We start from the raw sequence: 23,131 nt of genomic DNA on the forward strand, positions 1-23,131 counted from the left end.
TGTAGCACCACAGGGCACATCTAAGCAGCAGGGCTAAATTCAAAATAATAATAAGATGAATGCGTAGCTTAAGTCAAAATAGCTTATTTCAACTTTTGGCATTGTCTACAGCGCAGTTATTTTGAGATCGCACACTCTTCCCCTGACTTCCCTTATTCTTTGTACAATGACAGTTCCGGGAGTCAAAGTAAGCAGTCCTCCAGCTCGAATTATTTCAACATTATTTCATCATTATTTCAGTAACAGCATAGATGGATTTAGTGATTACAGTGAACAGAGATTGAAGTTGTTTACAATGGAGCATATATTGGGGAGGAGGAGATTATCATATAATGAGGGTTACAGGAGTCCTCCAGCTTGGCATTGTTTCAACAATGTCAGTTATTCCAAAATAACGCTGCTATGTAGACATGAGCAAAACCCATTTCATCAGATGAGCAGAGTAGAAAAAAAAAGAGGGGAGGGGAGTAATCTCCCAATACCTAACAGAAAAAGAAGGCTCCCTCTCTTTGGTGTTTAATATACTGCAACCTATGTATGTTTAGGTGCTACTACTTCTTAGGACTTATGATATCTTAGCACATATTTGAAAGCACTTTACAAAGGAATGTAGGTATTATTATCCCCCTTTAACAGATGGGGAGTGAGACACAGAGGTGAAGGGCCTTGCTCATAGGCATGTAGCAGTTAAGTCACACAACCAGGAATAGAATTCAGGTGTCAACTCCAAATCAAGTGCTACACTGTTTTAAAGAAATATTTGATCAACTAACAGTAAAAAGGATTGTACTTTGGTCTAAAGGTATAATTCTGTGCAGTTTGAGTTTTTTTTGTAACGCAAATAAAATGTGCAATGCTATCCCTTACAAATAATTTTTATTATGCATTTCCATTTGCGTTTATTTCCTTGAGACACAGGTGCTTGATTACTTTGTGTTCTCAGCCCTTCAAGAGCTGAAATCTCAGTGGTAATGTACCAGAAGTCAAAGCACCATGTTTGGTACATGGCACTGATTGCAGTATTCAATACTGCGATGCATCTCTATGGAAATAACAGCTGATGGCAGAACTTCTGCTAGTGTCCATACGTAAGCTTTTGTCTCTTTTCTAAGCTACTTCTTTACATCTATAAAGATAATTCCACTATATAAAATAAATGACCTTTCTGTGTGTATATAGTATGTAGCTAAATAGTGAAATACTAGAGAACCATACAATTATGAACACCATGGGAATGAAACAAATCTTGGTGCCAACTCTGCCCACATATCTACACCACAACACCATCACAGGACCTAACCAGATGAGCCACACCATCACTGGTTCATTCACATGCACATGTAACCGGTTAACTGGCACCTGGCCTGGCTGATGCAGTGGGGCTACTCTGGCCTGTCTGGGCTGGAGCAGCCCACTGCCTGTGGTGTGTTGTGGCAGACTGGATAACTGGTTAACCATATAGTTTAACCAGTTAACATTTTAAATGGGATTTTACATCCATTTTTATAACTCTGAACAAAACAGAATGATTGTTCTTTCAACTGACCATTGACTTAATAGAGCATAGAAACTTTCTATGCAGAAGAAAAATTCTTCATTTAACCATCTTAATTTAAATAAAATAAGCATAGAAAGTTTCCTTATCTTGTTGCAACTTTTTAAAATACCTTTCCTTTTTTTTAGTAGTTTACATTTCACATAGTACTGTACTCTATGGCTGTGTCTACACTGGCCACTTATTCTGGAAAATCTGCCACTTTTCCGGAATAACTTGCCAGCTGTCTACACTGGCCCCTTGAATTTCTGGAAAAGCACTGACGATCTACTGTAAATTCATCAGTGCTTTTCCGGAAAAACTATGCTGCTCCCATTCGGGCAAAAGTCCTTTTCCGGAAAACTGTTCCGGAAAAGGGCCAGAGTAGACAGCACAGATTTCTTTTCCGCAAAAAAGCCCCGATCGCGAAAATGACGATTGGGGCTTTTTTGTGGAAAAGCGCATCTACATTGGCATGGACGCTTTTCTGGAAAAAGTGCTTTTCCGGAAAAGCATCTTGCCAATGTAGACGCGCTTTTTCCGGAAATACTTATAACGGAAAACTGTTCCGTTTTAAGCATTTCCAGAAAAGGGTGCCAGTGTAGGCGTAGCCTATATGCTTTTTTGGAGAGTGGTTGGGGGGGGGGGGGAATGTGTCTCCTGCTGTTTGATTGTGTACTTCTGATTCAAAGTGAAGGGTGTGGTTGATAACTCTTGTGTTTGTAATTTTTGAGATTCTACTGTAATATTATAAGCCTTCTTATTCACAGGTTGATAGTGTCTCCTCCTGTGTCTTGTCATCATGTTTTATCTGATTTGGAGGTTCTCAGACAATGGTATCTCAACAACTGCTGATCAATGAAGTAGCTACTTATTGTCTGCTTAGAACTGGCTGTTCATAAGGTATTGGTTTCTTATTCTTAATTATTTCTAGTTACCAAATTGCATTAGAAGATAGATACATTCAGTATCTTCCTAATGTTATTTTTTTCACATAAATCTTTGCAATTGTGTAACAGCCCTCTGGCAAGCAGAGCAAATAAGAGGAAGTTGTCAGTCTGATTGCCTATGAGAGGGGAGTTGATTTGCACTGTCATGAATAAGAGGGAGGCGCTTCGTAAGATAACTTCTGTAAATACACTGTAGTATACTGTGAAAAAGTTTGAGACTCCCTATGTTGTAATTTCCTCAGGGCAAAGGTCTGTCTTTTTAACTTCAACTCACAGTGCTTGCTGTTCAGAGGGACATTGTTGTATGAACAATAATATTGTCTGATCACCAGTTTATAGAAAGGATGCAGAAAAACTGGAAAGGATGATGAAAGAGATGGAATGCAAGCCATAGACAGGGGTGGGCAATAATTTTAGACTGGAGCCACTTCAGAAAATTTTGAAGTGGTCCCAGGCCACCCCAGAAGGGGCAGAGCTAGGACACTTCCTTGTTTTCCTGTCCACAGACCCTGATTGGTCTGTGGGTGGGGGAGCACCTGAAGTCTTTGCCCCTGCCCCCTCCAGGGAGAACCGCAAGCTGTTCTGAACAGCTGGTGGTTCCCTCTAAGCACCCACGCCTCTGGCAGTGGGAGGAGGCTTTGCATGCTCCCTCCTCCTGCCTCCAGGTCAATCTGGGTGGGGCAGCATGTGAAGTCATTCCCCACCCTGCAGGGGAGCACTGCGCCTAGAGTCACCCATCAGCTGAGCAGCAGATGGTAGTTAACTCTAAGTGCCAAGCCCCTTCAGGGCAGGAGGAGACTTTGGGCATTCCCCCACACCCCCAGGCCAATCAGGGCCTGGGGGTGAGGGGAGCATGCGAAGTCTCCTTCCATCCTAACCCCCATCCTGCAAGGACATTATTTAAAAAAAAAACCCCACACAATGCAAGCGTCTACACAGCAATTCCATTATTTTGAAATAATTTCGAAACAACAGACAGCTTATTTTGGAATCTGTAAACCTCATTCCACGAGAAATAACACCTATTCTGAAATAGCTATTTTGGAATAGCAGTAGTGTGGATGCTCCCCTGCTGCTATTTCGAAGTAGCTCCTCCCTGGGGCCATTCAGAGTAATTACTCCCCAGTGCCTCTCCTAGGGCTCTAAATCAAGGTCTCACGTTAACATTAGGGAAGCCAGCCTTGGACTAATTTTGAGGCTTCTCTGTAGTGCAGAAGTGCTTTTTCAAAATAAGATGTTGCAAACAAAAATTCCAAAATAGATTATTTCGAAATAAGCATGCTGTGTAGACGTACCCTAAGCCTTCATTTTCATCTTGCATGATGAGGAAAGAAACTCGATAGCAGCATGGTTATGACTTACACATCTGATGTGTATAAGGAATTAGTGAATTAGGGAGGGACATGTTGAAATAATGAGAATTTTCACTGTTCCCATTAGAATTAAAAATTCTACAAATATAACATAGTACAGTAAAACTCCAACAGTCCAGCACCCAGTTGTCCGGCACTCCTGATAGTGCGGTATCAAAATGGCAAGCGCTCCTGATGGAAACTGGAACCACTCAGGTCAGCCGCTCTCACGTGGGTTACAGCAGGGAGGGGAAGTGTTTGGCTCCGGGGAAAGGGAGCAGGGAGGGGGATTGGGATACGCACGGCATCCTGGCCAGCTGATTGAAAAGCTGGCCGCTCAGCCCACGTTCCCTGTGCCTGGATGGAGACGTGCGTTTGTATTGTCAGCTCCGGGACCCAAGCATAAGGTTGGAGGAAGAGGGGGATTGGGTTGGGAGTATGCAGTGCCTCCTGACACTCCAGTATATCCGATAATTCGGTACTACCTAGGTCCAAAGGTGCCCGATTATCGGAAGTCTACTGTACATATCTGATGGTATACATTTCCCCCAACTTTTGTATGCCATTGTCATAGACTGTAAGCTCTTTGGTCAAAGATCATGTTTTCATAAGTGCTTATGCAACACCGTGCACCCCAGTCTGGCACTTCTGCAATGTGGAAAGTTAATGCCAAATTATAATATGGTGAGATAATGTATAATAACAAATCAAAAAACAGGATTTTGGTACATCTTAAACACTTCATGTTTATTGTACATTAAATAAAACACTTTAATTTCAGTTGAAAGAAACTTGATTGGTGGTGAGTCTTAAGAAATACAATCCTTTTGGGGAAGAAATATTCAACTGAAAAGACCATTAAATGTATGTGAATTAAACAGTTAACAGTAAAACCTTTTAAGTTCTTTTAAATTATGGTTAAATGAGTAAGATCCATTATCAAAAGAGGTATATATGTCAAGGCCCTACTAGATTGCCATTGGTTGATCACTCTACTTTCACTCGGACAAAAATATGTGTAGCACTAAAAAGTACAAAGTAGAAGATTGTCTTCTCATGCTTATTACACAGCTGCTTCTCCTCATTTAAAAAAACAAACAAACAAAACACAATGTCAAACAGAAAACAATGCTGAACATTACAGAATTTGTCCTGGCTTCAATTTCAACCCCAAAGCAATTCATGCGTGCATTTTCTTTTCAGCAGCAGGAACGGGGAAGGGGAGGAAGCAGGGAGGCACACTGTTGTGCTGCTATTGCAAGAATTAAAACTCTGTAATGCTGGCTGCCAGTTTCCAATGCTGTGGCAGGAAAGCACTGTGGACAGGCTCTCACTTTCCTTCAGAGTTGCCTGCTTGCACTTCTTGCATATATGAATGAATGATATGCGGAGGCACCCCTTGCATTAATAGTCTGAAGAAGGAAAGCCCACCTATGGACAAGGAACAAGATAATCAAATGGTTAAAGCTACCAAGATAAAGAGATTTTTAAAGTATTTTTCTGGCTCTCTGTGAAAATATTGACCCAGTAAAGTGACAGAGATTTTGTCAGTCCTGTGCTATATTTTCTCTTGATACATGGTGAAATTTACTCCTGAGCAAAGGGCCAGCACAAAGGTTACTCATAACTTAAGCCTTATATTGGGGTTTTAAGTGGTGCATAGAACTTGTGCTAGCCCCTTGAAAGGGGTGTATTTTGCCAGATTCTGTCATCAGTTGCACCCAATGCAAACCCACCAATAAATGGTGCATATACTTCATCCCTAACAATGCCTGCATGAGATGTATCTAAGGGTGGAATTTGACTATGAAAGTCCAGTGCAGAGAACACAGGAAAAAAAAGGCAAGAACTGCAAAGACATTCATGTTATTAGTGCTAGATTTTATAATAAACACTTAGCAAAATATTTACTAAGCCTCTTGGATTTTGACTGAAATATGTGTATTTATATGTATGAAAGTACTGTGCAAAAATGCCAGGATTTTGAAAAATAGATGCCTCAATTTAGGTTCTGAAGTCCATGTGTAGACACCTACATATTTAGCCTGATTTTCCAGTTATTTAAAATCTGACCATAAATTCAGAAATAAACAAAGAAGGATTGGCATAAATATTATTCCTGTTTCTATATTTAAAAAAAAATCTCTTCTCCTAAGATTCAATACTGACCTTTCATTTTTAGCTTCAATATGGCATTAGGACTTATTATTGTTTAAGCAAAGGATCAGGAACTCCTGAAAGTGAAACCTGTTTCTGATACCATGCCCATAAGGAACTCTCTAAAGCCAGATGCTCCTATTCTGTATTATGCAGAGGGAAGTTACTGTACATGGAAAAATTTGACAGGGTCAGCATTTAGAGGGGAGCCATGAATACACTTCCCCCATTTCGCCACTTCCTGGATTCTGAGGAAAAGCGAAAATGCCAGGACACATCTCTGTAGTGAGTTTTATAGGGGCGATATATCTAGCTTTCCTTATTGCAGGAAGCAACTTGAAAATATAAATCAATTACCAGCGTTCAAAGTCTGTCACAGTTTCCCTTAAAATTATGGCCCATTTGTGACCTCTCCTACAAACATGTAGTGGTAGCTACTGGAGCCCATGAAACCCCTAGCTGTGAGACCCCCCCCACAAAGTTTGAGGAGATATCATGGAAGAATGTGTCTAGTGGGCTGCCATTCATAGTGATAGTAATAGAAATGTAGCCATATTAGTCTGGTCTAGCTTAAATTTGATATTTTACACCTAGGTCTCAACAAAGACACTAATTATCTTACCCATTACAAAGATAGCTTCCCCAATTAGCACCTCTAATATCATTAGCTCACAGATATTTACCTCCCCCTCCTATCCCCCCTCTGTTCTGAAATTTGATTTGTCCATTTCATGTGTGTTCATTTTTTTGATTGTATCCTTTGATATATATGGTCATGTCGATTTTCTTCCACTGTTTGATCTGAGGAAGTGGGTCTGGCCCACGAAAGCTCATCACCTAATAAACCATCTTGTTAGTCTTTAAAGTGCTATAGTGTCCTGTTTTTTTTATTCATAGTGATGTGATTGTTTCCCAGTTGCCTTCAGCTTTATATGTAAACATTTATATTATGGTAGTTCCCACAAGTCTCAATAACAACTGAGGTCTCACTCTGCCACGCGTTGCTTTATCCCTTCTGACTTACTGGAAAGCTCTGTTTCCTATCTCATGGGAGTTGAGCTTATTCTGGAACTTAATGACAGGCTGTGGTGTGAAAGGTTAACCAGTAAACACCCCCTTAACAGGTAATGCTTACCAGTTCTAGTTAACCCATGTGGGGCTGGAGCAGCTCTCCGCCCACTTTAGGCAGAGGGCTGCTCCAACAACTGCCTGCAGCAAGCCTGTGCATGTCACAGGCCGGGGCTGCTCAGGACAGCTGCTGCCTGCGGGGATGGGGGGCTCCAACCCAGCTGCAGTAGGTGGGAGAGAAGCCATTACAGCCCAGCCTGGCCAGAGAGACCCCCCCTCCTGCCATCCCTTTAATTGGTTAACCAGTTAAACATCACATTTAACCCATTAACCAATTAAATGGGATTTTACATCCCTACTGCAGTGTCTATTGAATAAGCATCCCACAGCACAGTCAACATCTAGGGCTTGGAAGGCACATTGCTTTGGATCTGGCACTGTATGGGTAAAGAGATAGGGTCAAACCTGTTTTTAATTACTCTATCACAGTGCAAACCTGAGTTATCATGAAGACAGAGGAGTTATTAAAAATTTCACATGGTGTAATGGAGAGCACAGTTTGGTCCAAGATCTCTAAAACAGATTTTAATTAATTTAGAAACATAAGAAAATTTTACTTTTTCCACTGTATATGGGACAGTAAAGGATCTGTTTTAGACCCAGTTTTGCTTTTTATTATTTTGTTTAGTATTGTACCATGTTTCTACCATTCTTGTAGGTTTCTAGTTAACTCTCCTTTCTTTAATAAACCTAATTTTGTTTTATTGTAAGTGCTCACACCTGCAGTGTGTTTTTATGGGAACAGTGGTTTTAGGTAAAACTAGCAAACTGGGGTGTGGTGTTCCTCTGAGAACAGAGGCCCTGGGATTTCTGTGAGTAGCCAGTGTCAGGGCTGGATAGCACAGGAGAATAAATATAAGGGACTCGGGAACTAGCATGCACCTAATGATAACTTACAAGATGATGACAGGACTGGATTAGCCAACAGAAAAGTACTTGAGTGGCTAACAGGCTGGTGATGTGAAAGAGCTAATACCCAACCATCAGAGACAAGGCTACCTCTTGTTAGAGGCAGGGGGTAATAAAGTAACTCTCAGTCTTGGGTACCCCACAAACTGTCATAGAGGGACAATGGGAAAATGATAAATATTTTGCTGAAAATGTTAAAGATCATTCCTCCTTGATAGGGGAGGTTGGTATGTGTGAGAAGGAAGCTGCTTTACTACTGTACCTGTTATAAGTCTGCATGGATGTTCACTTCTGCAAGGTGCAAACACACCCACTAATAAAAACACTTACCTTCTGAAGCATTTCTGTGGCACACCAAAAGTTTTAAAGCAAAAGTATATTTTTCAAGATGAACACATCATTCTCTTTAACCGAACAAACCGTATATTTCAGCTCAAACTGACTCATCCAATATTGATAAATTTTCTTCTATTTATACAATATAGAACAAGCCAGTTTCTCCATTATTAAGATATAATTATCCTACTAAAGAGATATTATTTAATTGTAACTCTAAGTGAGCTACATCATTGAACTCTATAACTCTTTCAGAACTGTGCTTTCCTCATCTTAGGTAAATACACAATACAGACAAAAATGGCATGCTTTATAGCATTCTTTAAAACATGTGTAATGCAAATGTTTATAAGATTCATTCATTTTTAAAATACAATTAAGTGATATAAAATGATTTTGTTTATTTAGAAGTCTATCTGTAGATGCAAGTAACTGACTGTAAATGAAAAATGCTCTTGTATTACTTGTATTTTCTCTATGGTAAGTAATTAACCTAACACATGCTCTGTTAAATTTAGCTGAAGCATTTTCAATAGCAGAAGGTAAGTGGATGTACCACCAAAGGTAGTTACTATAACAACATGCTATTATTGGAAAGATTAAGGATTAGTAGTTGAAGCATAATGTAATATACATTCAAATTATTGATTTAAAAACATTTTCATTAAATGACATAATGAAAATCATGCCATACTTGGCAGGCTTTGTATGACGTGAAAACAGACATAAGCTTCATATGCAAGAACCATATGAAAGCTTACCTTAGATGGCAATATACATTCAAACATCCTTACTGTGCAACTAAGAGAGAGAGAGAGAAAGACGTAAGCACTTAACTGCTGACACCAAAGTAGAGAATTTGTTGGTTGAAATTATGTTCACAATTATGACAAGATGATGTTTTAATCCTTAGTCATGTAAAATATGTAGGAAAGAGAAGCACATGGAAAGTAAAAGGCAGGGATCCAATAACACTTCAAAATATCATTAATATGTGAAATCTTCATTAATATGCACCAATATGACTGGCTTCTGTAATTAATCTAGGATATGTAGTGGAGCCAGTCAAATTGTACAATTGACTTTTAGGATAAAAGTTTTCAAACTTAGCTTCAGAAGAAGCTAAAACATATATATATATATATATATATATGTTTGTGTTTTTCAACACAGAAAAAAACACACCCACACACCATTATATATATATTTATATATATATACACACACACACACACACACACACACATATGTTGAAACTCTAAAAGGCAAAATTATCAAGTATATACTAGTTACACACCAGTGCCTTCTTAAGCACCTTTCACAAATACATATTTACATTAGTTAAGGCATGCCATTTGCTCTAAACTAAAGGAACCATTAGCTTTAAGTATTTTACATATGTAGTATTGTGTATGGGCATTAAACAATTGTAATGCTAGCAGCCATTTAAGAAGAGAAATATTCAAAAATATCTAAAATGATTGGAGTTCATTCTAGCTTAATTTTCTTCACAGGTGTAAGTTTTTAAATTGTACATTTGAATGCCTCCAGTATTGGAAATATCAATGTTGGGGCATTTCTGCAATTTAAAAATGGCCATGTTGATATTTTTGAATTTTGGTAATGTTAAAAATGTCATTTCTATTCAAAGGGGTACATTCCCTGCTGGTGTAACTCTGTTGAAACTGAATTTGAAGTCAAAAGAGTTATGCTCATAGAGAATTTATTTGTCTCGAAGGGTGAAATATTGGCCCCAGTGGGTAAACCTATACTGCAGTTGAACAACTGCAGCTGGCTTCTGCCAGCTGACTTTGACTCGCAGGGGTTGTTCAGACTTGGACTGAAGTTCAGACTGTAGGACCCCGTGAGGTAGGAGGTTCCCAGAGCTCAAACTGCAGCCTGAGTGAGCTCAAGAGTCTATGCTTCAATTAAACAGTCCCTTAGCCAGAGCCCCACAAACTCTAGTCAGTTGGCATGAGACAGCTGCAGGTGGTTAACTTCATGTAGACATACCCACTGGTCCTACTGACTTCAACAAAATTAGTATTTCTCCCTTAGAATTTGCATGCCAAGTGTCAGCCTGTATTGATGTTCTAAGTAGTAATTCAGAATAGAAATCTAGTTTACAATAAGCAGTAATTTTTAAAATAAAATGGGTAACATGATACCTCTGTTCTTTCAATAATTCTACTGATCTTCTGAGATGCAGATCACCCCTTGAAAGGAGTTGCATATATTACACTTTTTTTTTTACATCTATGCATGGCTTTATGTCTAATGAGAAAGTATACATTCTTGCCTCAACTTTGCATAACTCTAATGTTAGCTCCTAAATTCTTGATTAATTTGGCCTTATTTGCTCATGTGACATAGCCAATGTATGCCATGAGACACTAGCTAGTACAATCTAAAAGCAATTAAAGAATACACACTCTACATGCAAATACATTTTGATGTAAAAAGAGAGGAATGGAATGGATGGTAATGTCCAGTGGAATATGCTTTTTATAAACCTGTTTCTTCCCGGACAAGAAGAATGGTTCTCCTGGGGTAATTATTCCATGATATAAAACTGCAGAATTAGAATATTAGTATGGGTATTTATTCTCAGTTGAAATGGTACCCACTTAATTTATTTTTCAACTTAATCTTTTAAATATGATTAATACCAATTATAATTTTTCACATCATCCATTATTATCATTGAGCTATTGAAGTGACAAGCAACCTTGGCTTCACTCATAAAGCTAACAACTCTCTCCAAAATAGTCAATTAAGTCATGACAACAAATTCATGATGAATTCTATTGGACCTGATTGAAAGTCAACTTAAGTCAAAGGGAGTCTTTCTACTGATTTCAATGGGTTTTGTATCCGATTCTCATTGTTTATAAATACTGTATCTACAGAAAATGAAACAAGACAATGATTATGAATTCTTATAACAAACCAGCTACTATTAGGAATCTAGCTCAAAGAACTGTAAAAAAATATTTTTAAATTTTTCTTTGGGGAGAGAGTGTATGAAAAATACAATAGTTTTAATGGAATTCTATGTTTATATAATTTGTCATCTTCCAAAATTTTGGAAGATCTTTTACAAATTACAACATGAGCTTTTTCAGCATCCTTGTAGATAAACAAACCTGCCACACTATTGTAGTAAGCAGCTCAACTGTTTGCCATTTTAAGTACATCTGGTAGATTAAGTAAATGCTGAGGTTTATCAGAAATAAATAACATCTATGAACAGAAAACATTTCAGCAACAGTAAAATGAAATACTTGTTATTTTGTCTATTATTGTCAATAAAATGTTTAAAGAAATAAGGTAAAATTTCTAACTGCTGACAGTCTAGATTTCAAGCCTAAGGATGTTATATGCAAAGTGATAAAAGTAGAAAATTGTACTGAACTAGTGTGCTATATGATTACCATAATGTTTACTTATTTATATGCCATAAAAATATCAGTAGTACAGTGCACTGTATCCATGATATTTTTGTGACATTCCTAGGAATATGTCTAAATGATAAAACAGAGATTACATACAGCTCAGAAACAGATGAAAGAAATTCTGGACTATTTAGAAAAATTAGTGTTAGTGCAACATATACTTTTGTATAGTGTACATTTGTGTAACATGATGTGCTATCCAAAACAAATAAATCCCATCTGTTAAACTCACCAGTTATGTAACATCCCTTAAATTATAGCTTTGACCCTGTAGTCCTTACCTGGGAAAAATTACCTTTGAAATCAATAATGTTTTGTCTGAAAAATAACTGTAGACTCAGGCCCTATTTCTTTTAACTTTCTGGAATAAAGTCAAAGTTATATTTAAAAATATGTATACACACTGATCTGTTTCTGTTTCTCAAAATTCTTTCCCTCCAGAGATCCCTTTTCTCTCTGTCATTGTGCTGCACAAGAATCTGGATCGCTTCTGCTGAAGCAGCGGACTGGACAGGTTAACAGAGTATCCAATCAGCAAATAAGCAAACAGATGGGGAAACAGCAGTAAAGTTACAATTTTACAATCTGACTCTGTGCAATATCCACTGCATTTGTCTCTCTTTCACATAGCAAACCTGGACTGTTTATAAAGGCACACATGCCAGAATCTGGGACTGGACAAAGGATCTGACAAATTGCACTGTTCTGTTCATTCCCTTTGAAGTATCCAGCCCTGGCTACTGTCAAGAAGACAGGCTACTGGGCTAGATGGACCATTGGTCTGACCCAAAATGGCCATTCTTACATTCTTATGTTCAGTCCAACTGCTGCTTCTGGGTTTGAGCCTACTCCTGTTGAATGCACTGGTTAAACTGACTTTAATAGCAGTAAGACTGAAACCTCACAATAGAGCTACTGTCTTTGAGTGTAACAATATGCCAGTCTGAACCTTCTTTTGAAAGATGACTAGACTTATGGCTAAATATGCTAGTTTAGAGGAAGGAATATAAATTACAGAGATGATTCGTGATCCCTAATTGTTTGGGATTAGAAAGGAAAACGGATTTGTACACCTCACGAGTTTCTGGGGTGGGCTGCACTGCCCAAAGGTTAATATGAGTTTGGATTTAAACATCAGTCAAGAGGTATGTGACTTGGTTAACAAATCACTGGCTGAAGAGAGCGAGAATGCACAGCCAAGGACGGGATGCTGACAAAAAACACAACTATTTGCAGAGCTCTTTCTAGATTTGATGTAGAAAGTGGATACAATGCTTTAAACATGAAGACTTTCAGCATTTGCATAGTCTCTAGGGTCTGTCAAGATCATTCACTTCACATTTAAAAAGGAGATATTGATTTAAGTAAACTGTTCTCCCAGCTCACTACACTTCCCAACCCTCCTCTCTCTGGGGGTATGCAGTCCCAGCTCGCCCCTCGGCTGCTGCGGAAGGCCAGGCTCAGGCATGGCAGCCTTGGCCAGCCCCAGCTCTCCCCCTAGCCATTGGGGAGTTGGGCCGGGCCAAGGCAGGCCTGGCTCTCTTCCTTCGGCTGCTGGGGGGCCCCCTCTTGGCCGGGGCTCAGGCTGCGCCAGTCCCAGTCTCTCCCTCTAGCTGCCAGAAGGGGTACTGGGCCCAGGCCATGATAGCTACGGCTCTGCCCTCTCGCTCCTTGCTCCCCCCCACGACCCCGCCGCTGCTGGGAGGGGAGGGGAGAGCCAGGGCTGCAGACAGCCCCAGCTCCCAGTCTGTACATGGGCCCTCAGGCTGCGAGTTGGTGGGGCTTGGCTCCTGTGGAAGCAGAGTGACGTGATGATGTCACACTGTCATCCCACAGGAAATTTTTTTTTATATACAGAAAGAGAAAAGGAGGCATAGGAGCTATACATAAGGATCCCTAGGATCAGGCTTCAAAGCTTTTGAGAGTAAAGGCAGGGGTTGTAAGGTTTTGCTTAAACTTGGAGAAAAATGGACTGAGGCATCTCGAAGGGGAATGAGTTTCACACCCTTCTTCCCATCACAGTACATGCATGATGGTTTGCTAAGCTAGGATGTGATATCCCAGCAACTGAGTTTATTGGAGGCACTTCTGCTAGCTGTCCTCTGACAGTATGAATAGGATAGAGTTTCTAGTTTGCTGAGAGATTGTTTGGCTTTGAACTTGCTTCCTGAGTTGGTCTGTTCAAAACTTGCTAGTACAGTAATTCCTCATTTAACATTATAGATACGTTTCAGAAAATGATCGTCTTCAGTGAAAACGTGTTATGCGGGGTCAATTTTCTCGTTGAAAATAATGGAAACGGTGGGGGTTGCGTTTCAAGTGGTGGTGTGTGTTGGGACCGGAACATAAGTTTGGGGGAGAAAGGGGACTGGGTTACAGCAAGGAGGGGAGGTGTTTGGCTCTGGGGAAGGGACGGGGAGGAGAAGGGAGGGGGATTGGGTTGGGAGTATGTCCCTGTGATGGGTCTGCCGGGACCCACACTATGTCCGGCGAGGGGGGGGGGGGTCGCCGGGGAGCAGCGTGGCAAGCGGCGAACCTTCCACCGCTTTGCAGGGCGGTGGGGGAAGCCCCACATAGCCACCGATGACAGGCCGGCTGGGGAAACTGAGCCGCTAGCCTGCAAGTGGGGGCAGAGGAGAGGGGGCAAGGTGTCCGGTGAGGGGGAGTCAGCGGGGAACGGCACGGCGAGCAGCGAACCCTCCGCCACTTTGCAGGGAGATGGGGGAAGCCCCGCACAGCCACCAGCAATGGGCCAGCTGAGGAAATCGTGTTATTCCAGAGACGGTTGTGTAATTCAAAAAACATTCCCTAAAAAAAAAAAAAATTGGGCTATCGTGAAAACAAGTTAAGCGGGCACATGTTAAATGAGGAATTACTGTATAACCTTCAGGACATGCTGTGATATCTACTTGTTTACTGAGGAGCCCCCTTGGGATGCATGCAGTGTGTGTGAGTGTGAAGGGATCTAACTGAGGAGCTAAATCCCGGGCAATGTTGGGAGCTGAGTTGTGAAGATTGCTTTTCTTTGACAGAGGACATTGTGGAAATAGTGAGTTGTGGAGGCAGACAGGCATGGCTGGCAGTGGTAGTATTTTGGATTGTGGTGTTTTCAATGTCTTCTGCCACATCCAGAGCACTGGATTAGAGCCTTATAAATTAGTTTGTTTAAAAAAAGAATAAGAACATAACATACATACGTACTGGGTCAGACCAAAGGTCCATCTAGCCCAGTACCCTGTCTGCCGACAATGGCCAGCAACAGGTGCCCCAGAGAGGGTGGACTGAAGACAGTGGTCAAGCAATTTGTCTCATGCCATCCCTCTCCAGCCTCTGACAAACAAAGGACAGGGACACCATTTCTATCCCCTGGCTAATAGCCTTTTATGGACCTAACCTCCATGAAATTATCTAGATTCTCTTTAAACTCTGTTATAGTCCTAGCCTTCACAGCCTCCTCTGGCAAGGAGTTCCACAGGTTGACTACACGCTGTGTGAAGAACTTTCTTTTATTAGTTTTAAACCTGCTACCCATTAATTTCATTTGGTGTCCTCTAGTTCTTCTATTATGGGAACTAATAAATAACTTTTCTTTATCTACCCTCTCCATACACTCATGATTTTATAGACCTCTATCCTATCCCCCCTCAGTCTCCTCTTTTCTAAACTGAAAAGTCCCTGTTGCTTTAACCTCTCTTCATATGGGACCTGTTCCAAACCCCTAATCATTTTAGTTGTCCTTTTCTGAACCCTTTCCAAGGCCAAAATATCTTTTTTGAGGTGAGGAGACCACATCTGTACACAGTATTCAAGATGTGGGTGTACCATAGTTTTATACAAAGGCAGTAAGATATTCTGGGTCTTGTTTTCTCTCTCTTTCTTAATAATTCCTAGCATCCTATTTGCCTTTTTGACCGCCGCTGCACACTATGTGGAAGTTTTCAGAGAACAGGGGTTTTCAAACTGTGGGTCAGGACTCCAAAGAGGGTCGCAACCTCATTTTAATGGGGTCACCAAGGCTGGTGTTGGCCCTGGGTCCCCGCAAGTGTGAAGCCTAAGCCGCACTGCTCAGGGGTGAAGCCCAAGTCTCACCACCCTGGATTAAGGTTACATGCCTCTCACCCAGAGCAGAAGCCCTTGAGATTCAGTTTCCTCCCCTCCCACCTCAGCCCTGCCCAGGATGACAAAAGTCAGGCAGGTTTGGTTTTCTATCCCCCCCCCCCCCCCACCTCCTCCAGGGGCTGTGTTGTAATTTTTGTTGTCAGAAGGGGGTCATGGTGCAATGAAGTTTGAGAACTACTGGTCTAGGGTCTCGCACTCAACAAAAGCACCATACTGGATCTTTTCCTGTGTACCGTTGTTATTAACACTGTTGTAGGGTTTACTAAAGAATGACATACTGTCATCGGCAACAGTAAGATCTGCAGATGTTCAGGCCTCCTAAATTTGACAAGCATTAACCAACATTGTTTCTTCCATTTGAATGTGTTTGATATTATCCTGTTTCATTTAATTTAAAGCTGTTCTGTAGAAATGAGGCAATCTGTTAAGTCACTGGACACAGAGGGAGAGACCGTGAGATCTTACTGTGTGCGCAGAAATATGTTATTTTGACTAATTTATTACGTGCAGAACATAATAGTTGAAGGTAACTACTGGTAAGGTAGTTAGGACTTGGAGGCTTAGGAGTTATAATGGAAGATTAGTCTAACGTGGCCTCTAGATGTTAGTGATAATGAGGCTGCCTTTGCTAGGCCATAAGAAATTTTCCTGTGCTGCAAAACAAGGAGTCTTGCTTGGTATTAAGAAACCGACTATATAAATCTAGAGTGAGGACAGCACTTTCATCTGCCAGAATATAGTAAAAAGGTCTCAGGGCAATCAAGAAATGTGGCTTTACTACAATTCTCATTAGGTGAACACACTACTTTATGAAAAGACAATTTATGTCATTACTTCCTTGCTACCATGTTTGAGCTGTGTGACAAGGATATACAAGATATTATACACAATGTTAATCATAATCCAAAACAAAGGGAATGCAATCTATAGAAAAAAGTTAAATATATTGGCTTTCACTGCATATAAAATAGTGGCTACAAAATAAGTAATTTATGTAAGGTAATCCTATGCAAATACATTCTACTGCATGAATGATCCAAATCCCATTTACTTCAGTTGTTGGATTGAGCCTTCGGACCATTCACAATACCCGCAGTCAATATTAAATATCTTGAATTCATGTAAGGAATTTAAAGAGATATATTCAAGGTTGCAGAAATCTGACCAACTTCTCCTTTACATCTGTTTGCAAAAGCCACATGATTCTCTATATGTATTTTTCCTAAAACAAATACAATAATTAGATCTATAAACCAGTGAAAGATTCTCCTTAGGGAACTAGCGGAAGTACCCTACATGAGGCATTTAAAAGTACATTGAGCAAAACACTAGAAAAATACACTGCACAGAATAATCCTGCATTGGACAGTGGAAGAACTACAGCTGGTCCCCGAGTTGCGAACGGTCAATTTATGACTGTTCACATTTATGACTAAAACTCCCATTGAGCGGTTGTTAAGGCGGTTCCTGAGTTACAAATGCAACCCGTGCTTACGAACAGTGTGGTCGCAATGTAACTCAATGGGGTCCGAGTTACGAACATTTCGAGTTACGGCCAAGTGTTTGGTCCGTAACTCGTTTGTAACTCGAGGAGAGGCTGTATCTAAATCAATGGTGTTAGGAAGCCCCAAAGTACCGTGGAACAAGAATAGGTTAGGGAGCTCTTTCCTGATTTTGAAATATGCCTTTCTTCGGGTCCCCCACAGATCTAATTCTGCCCCCATTCCCTAACTCCTGTTCAGCCTTCCAGATCACTATCTCCCCCATGCACACAGCTCCCTTACAACACCAATCCAGCCGTTCCATCATCAGTTCCTGACAAGATTCCCTCCAGCTCCCTTGAAGCTCCCTACATGTCCCCAGTTCCTACTACAGACCCCTTTTCTCTTCTCCAGTTCTGATCTGGGCTCAGTCCAGCTCTCCCACAGCCATTCTCTAGAGTCCTTCAGTCTAACCCCCTGCATCCACAATGCCAACACAGACACCCCCCAGGCTCTTTTAGTAGTTCTCTTTCCCCCTATTTTCTTGATCCATCCCTGCAGCCCCTTTTCAGGCCTGCACAAGACCTCCCCTAGCTCTACCACAACCCCCATCCTTCCATCTATGGTCCACACCCCATGAGCCCCACTCCAAGCACATTGTCCCACCTTCAACAGCTCTGATCCAGCTCCCCAGTTCCAATTAGTTCTGCTCCAACCTCTTCCAACTCCTTTTATGTTCTTTTGTTTAAGGCTGATAAACTTCACTGCTTTGTTTAGTTTATCTCCTTCAGACCTCCTTTACCAATACTCCTCCATCCAAAACTGTTCCTTGCCTAATGCTTGCCATATATGCGCTACATCAGAGAGAGTGTCTTGTTGGAGTTTGTCATCACAATAAAAATGGAGGTAGAATATAGGCAACAAAAAAATTTAGAATCATCCCCTTGGCACCCCGCTTACAGTATTCTTGACTCTAATATATGCTGTCTCTTAAACAACGACTGGATTTACCTTTCACTTCCAGTTTGCATTCAACGGCTGCCTCTCCAAGTTCATTGACCGCTTTGCAGGTGTAAGTGCCTCCATCGTAAGGGCTGGGTTTGCGGATCTCCAAAGTACAGACACCTTGGTTACCAAACATTCTATATCTTGGGTCATTTACTATAGTCACTTTGTTTTTCATCCAGGTTATTTTGGGCTGTGGTGAAAAGTGACACAGGTATAGGAAATTAAATGTTAATCTCTTTTTGTGACCTTGTATTAAAATTGAATGATAAATTAGTGGAATACAATGAAAAAAATGTTGATGAAAGGGAAGTTGTAGTCCATTTATAAAAATAAGTTTGGGCTGTATTATGCAATTGTTTTTTAAGCACAGCTCCCTGTAGCCCTTATAATTTAGCTGAATTCAATCACGATAATATTTTTGGGTTGGCTAGATCAGTTACATTATGAAGGGTAAACCATGTAATAATAAACAACCGAATAATAATTTTCAAGATCTATCACATTCTAGGTTTGGCAATATAGCTGCGGGTTTTTTTTACTAGTAACTAAAGCACAGAACGTAATCGAAAACTTTGGAAGTGAATGGTGGATCAAAGAATACTTTCAAATAAACATTCTGAATTCTGATTTGACTAAGTCACTTCCATTTTCTACTCTGGAAAATTGGTCAAAGAGAGAGATAAGCTCACTCGGGCTGAGACCAGGTGTTTGTATAGTTTCTAGCACAATGTGACCCAGATATTGACTTGGCCTCTAAGCACTACTAGAATATAAACATTAATATTTATAATTATAGAAAGTATTTTGTTTCAAAATAAAACCCTTTATTGATGTATTGACCAGCACTTGTGAGTCCCTGAAGTAGCAACCCTACACATTCCTGAGCAGCTGAGAAAAATCCACATTTTCATGGACTCATAAAACCTATGCTGTAGAGGAGTAAACTGAGACAGAAGGACATGTGATTTGACCACTGTGAAACAACAAATCAATGGCAGAACTGAGAAGATGCCTAACTTAGGAATCCCGACTGCCATTTTTTTGCTCTATTCTTTAGCCCGCTCATTCTCCTGAGACCCTGTGTGTGAATTATAGGACGTGATTACACTCTCCATTGCCTTTGCTGATGTTAAGGGGTATGCCGTACCTTCGGATTGCCTCGAACACTGCAGTTCAAAGTAGCATTGTAACCAGCTACAGCATACGTGTTAATTAAAGGTTGAGTAAACAATGGTTGTTCGGTGAAATTAAAGTCTTCATAAATTGGATTTTTGTAGACTTTACCTATTAAATAAATACAAGGCATTAGGAGCTGTTAGCACTACGTTAAGCATTACATATAGTTTTCAACAATATTCAACAAATAGAGCGAGTCTGCTCCATTTGCCCTGCTTTAAATACCAATGGAACTCCATTTATTGCTCTCATTCTCGCTAGCATCAGAGCAGAATCGAGCCTTGAAAGTTACTGTAGTGTTTGATAATACCGTACAGATGACTTATTGTATGAATACATGGTATATTAAGTATAACATACATACTCTGTGTGCATGCCTACAATTAATTACACACATTTTCTACAACAATATGAATACTGACTAGCAAGCTGGTAGTTAAAGGAGGTGACTATAAAATGTCAACTTAATGTTCCACTTTTACTCTTGTCACTGATTTCCTTTCCTAATTTGTTCCATCAACAACTAGTACAGTAAACTTCCGATAATCCGGCACCTTTAGGACCCAGAGGGTGCCAGATTATCAGATATGCCGGACTATCGGAAGGGGGGGCTAAGAGGGGTCTGTGGTGGAGTGCAGGGGATGCGCCCCTTGGTGCTGCGGGACCAACCCGTCAGCACCCCAGCTGCTCTGCCCCCGGCTTCCTCAATTCAGCCGCTGCTGAAACTGACCAGCGGCTGGCTCCGGGAAGCCTAGAGCAGAGCTGCTCTGCCGCCGGCTTCTCTGAGTCAGCCGCTGGTCAGTTTCAGCAGCGGCTGAATCGAGGAAGCCGGGGGCAGAGCAGCTCCAATTGTCCGGCTGCCCAGAGCACTTCTAGGTTCCAGATGGTGCCGGGCCATCAGGAGTGGGGGACCATTGGATGTCAGACCACTGGAGTTTTACTGTATTTCCAAACTGCCAGGACAGTAAACTTGGGCTGGCACAGTCTCTGAAAATCCATAAGTGCTTCTGCTTTATATTACACAGCCCCACCAATAAAGATGGCTGAAAATGTGTTGATCGAGTATAAAACAAAATCTAGTAGACCTGACTTTCTTGCTGATAATGGACATATAAGGTGAAATTCACCCTTGTGCCAAAGGCCAGCACTAAGGCCTACGCACCATTTACATCTTAAGCGCTCTAATAGGCTTTCACCAGTGCATGGGCCTTATGTTGGCCCTCAGCACAGAGGTGAATTTGCAGAGTGACGAGACGATTTCTACGTCCCCTCTTCTGGCCACCACCCCTCTTTTAATTAGAAAACTATTTCTAGCTCTGAGAGATCTCACTGAGAATTTTCAGTTTCGTGAGCTCATTGTTTTCAGCCTCTTTTATACAACCAAGATACTTTTCTTTCTAAGTTCTGTGTTCCCAACAGGAATGCCATTAACACTAGCTCATAGCACAAGTGACTGCTGTTGTCCATCTCTAGGGTTGCCAGATGGTTTAACCAAAAATACTGAACATCCCCTCCCCCCCCCCAAAAAAAACCCCTCAAAAAACCACCGGGGAAAAAAGGGGGAGATCAAAGTTGTTAAGGAAAAAAAAAACCCAGCATGGCCCCTTTAAGCAATGCTTTTGAGGCTTTTTGGCCCTAACAGGCTGACGGCAGCCATTCACCATCTTGTCTCCCTGCTCTGGGCCAGACAGCTCCCCTGTGGAACCAGGTAAGCACCCGGTATTTTCTCCTCCTGGCCAGGAAAAAAAATCAGAAAATACTAGATGTTTTAGGTGTCCGTTATTTTATGAATTTTTTTTTACTGGACAGGAGGCGAAAATACTGGACTATCCCGGTCAATAGAGGACACCTAGCGACCCTATCTATCCCGCTAAACTTACAAGGCCGGCATGATTATTTGTGGGGCCTAGTTCAAATATGTGGAGCAGAAGTGGATGTGTGTATATATATTAGTTGCACAAAAATGACGAAGAAAACAAATTCAAATTCACTATAATACTTTTAACTAAAACTACATTCCACCACATTAATGCCATTAGCCCACAGTACATAATGCATGAACATATCTCTATACACTGTAGTACATGCTTTACAGTCTATCTTATGGTGCTTGGTTTAAAATGGACATATGTATTTTAAACTTATTTGTATAGGTCAGAAGGAAGATTTTACTTCTACAAAACAAATGTATTTATATAGATATTTTAATATAATTTGAACTTTAATAACTATTGTTTTAATATGTAATAAATTGTCTGCATCTGCAATACATAAGAATAGAGCCTGGAGCGAGGCAAATAATAAAGTGCGGCCCCAAGTGTGGGGGAACCAACTGCACATGCCTCACGTTGGCCCTGTACATTTACACCAACTGCCTTCGCAGTACACACTGGATGGGAGTGACGGACCATTCCAGAACTCAGGTCATGCTCGATACCACTCTGATTTACAACAGTGTGTGTATCTGTTACAACACCTTTGTTTCCATTTAAAATGTTTGAAGCTCAGATATATTATTTGGAATTGAGAGTGGAACTGATGTTACCATTCAAAATCAAGCATCATCCTCTACCGCTTTGTTGCTTGTCTCATAAATTGCAGTTGCAATTTACTTTCACTTTGCATGAGTGTGAGTGACTACATGAGGTGCAGTCTTTTTGTGTCTCATTTCTTTCCTCACTCTGAAACCCTAACCCTTCCCCACTTAAATATATAAGTGGGGAAGGGTTAGGGTTAGCAGTTAGCTCACCATCCTTTGCGATCACAGCACTCTCTCGGGTCATTGTTGCCTCATCACTAAGGCCACACATGTTTTCAGAGAAGATCCGGAAGTAGTACTCATTGCCTATGATGAGTTCAGTAATGGTGGCGCTAGTTCGGTGGTAGTGCTCAATTACGGTGAACCACTCCTGCAAGACACAAACACAGGCTAAGTTTGCCTACAACACACTTTATCAATCAGCAGCAGGGGGTTAGAATAGCCACTATGCATATGAAGAACGAAAACAAATTTTAAGGGATTTGTATAAAACATAATGCAATAACAGAGCTTATGGCAATGAATTCTAAAGTTTCAGAGGGGTAGCCAAATTAGTCTGTAACAGGGGAAAACTTTAAAAATAAATAAATCTGGCAGCACTTTATAGACTAACAAAACATGTAGATGGTATCATGAGCTTTCGTGGGCACAGCCCACTTCTTCAGATGACCGGACTTCATCTTTAGAAGCTGCTGTTCCCACGAAAGCTCATAATACCATCTACATGTTTTGTTAGTCTTTAAAGTGCTACAAGGCGATTGTTGTTTTTTTAGTTTTTAATGAATTCTAAGTTAGTCACTACACACTGACCGGGTGAGGACAGAGGAGTCACAAGCAAATGAAGGGTGAATAGAAAGTGAACCCTACTGAATTGTCACATTCTGATGGTTAGGCAGGATAATTGTAGGAAATGCAAAAGTACAAAGGTCCTATTGTGCAAGAGAAGAAAGGCAGGCTCTGCCACTCAGATTTCATATGGCTGACAGA

The 23,131-nt window shown here is 40.8% G+C and overlaps 1 protein-coding gene across 5 annotated transcripts in view; it reads right to left on the minus strand.

The window, feature by feature from the left end:
- Positions 1-5,042: 5,042 nt before the first annotated feature.
- MYBPC1 (myosin binding protein C1) overlaps positions 5,043-23,131 on the minus strand; it is a 111,495-nt gene continuing 93,406 nt past the window's right edge. For 3 of the 5 annotated variants that reach the window (XM_006138047.5, XM_075939289.2, XM_075939299.2), the window contains 4 exons: positions 22,355-22,514; positions 19,577-19,713; positions 18,433-18,619; positions 5,043-5,267 (listed from right to left, as the gene is read on the minus strand). In XM_006138047.5, the coding sequence (XP_006138109.3) occupies positions 5,167-5,267; positions 18,433-18,619; positions 19,577-19,713; positions 22,355-22,514 (585 nt within the window). In that variant the 3' untranslated portion in view covers positions 5,043-5,166. Of the gene's footprint in view, positions 5,268-9,127; positions 9,168-10,879; positions 10,939-18,432; positions 18,620-19,576; positions 19,714-22,354; positions 22,515-23,131 lie in introns of all 5 variants that reach the window. The other 2 variants (XM_006138048.5, XM_075939294.2) reach the window with 2 other exon arrangements.

This window comes from Pelodiscus sinensis, chromosome 1 (genome assembly GCF_052426305.1).
Source record: "Pelodiscus sinensis isolate ZL-2025 chromosome 1, ASM5242630v1, whole genome shotgun sequence".
Taxonomy (NCBI): Eukaryota; Metazoa; Chordata; order Testudines; family Trionychidae; genus Pelodiscus; species Pelodiscus sinensis.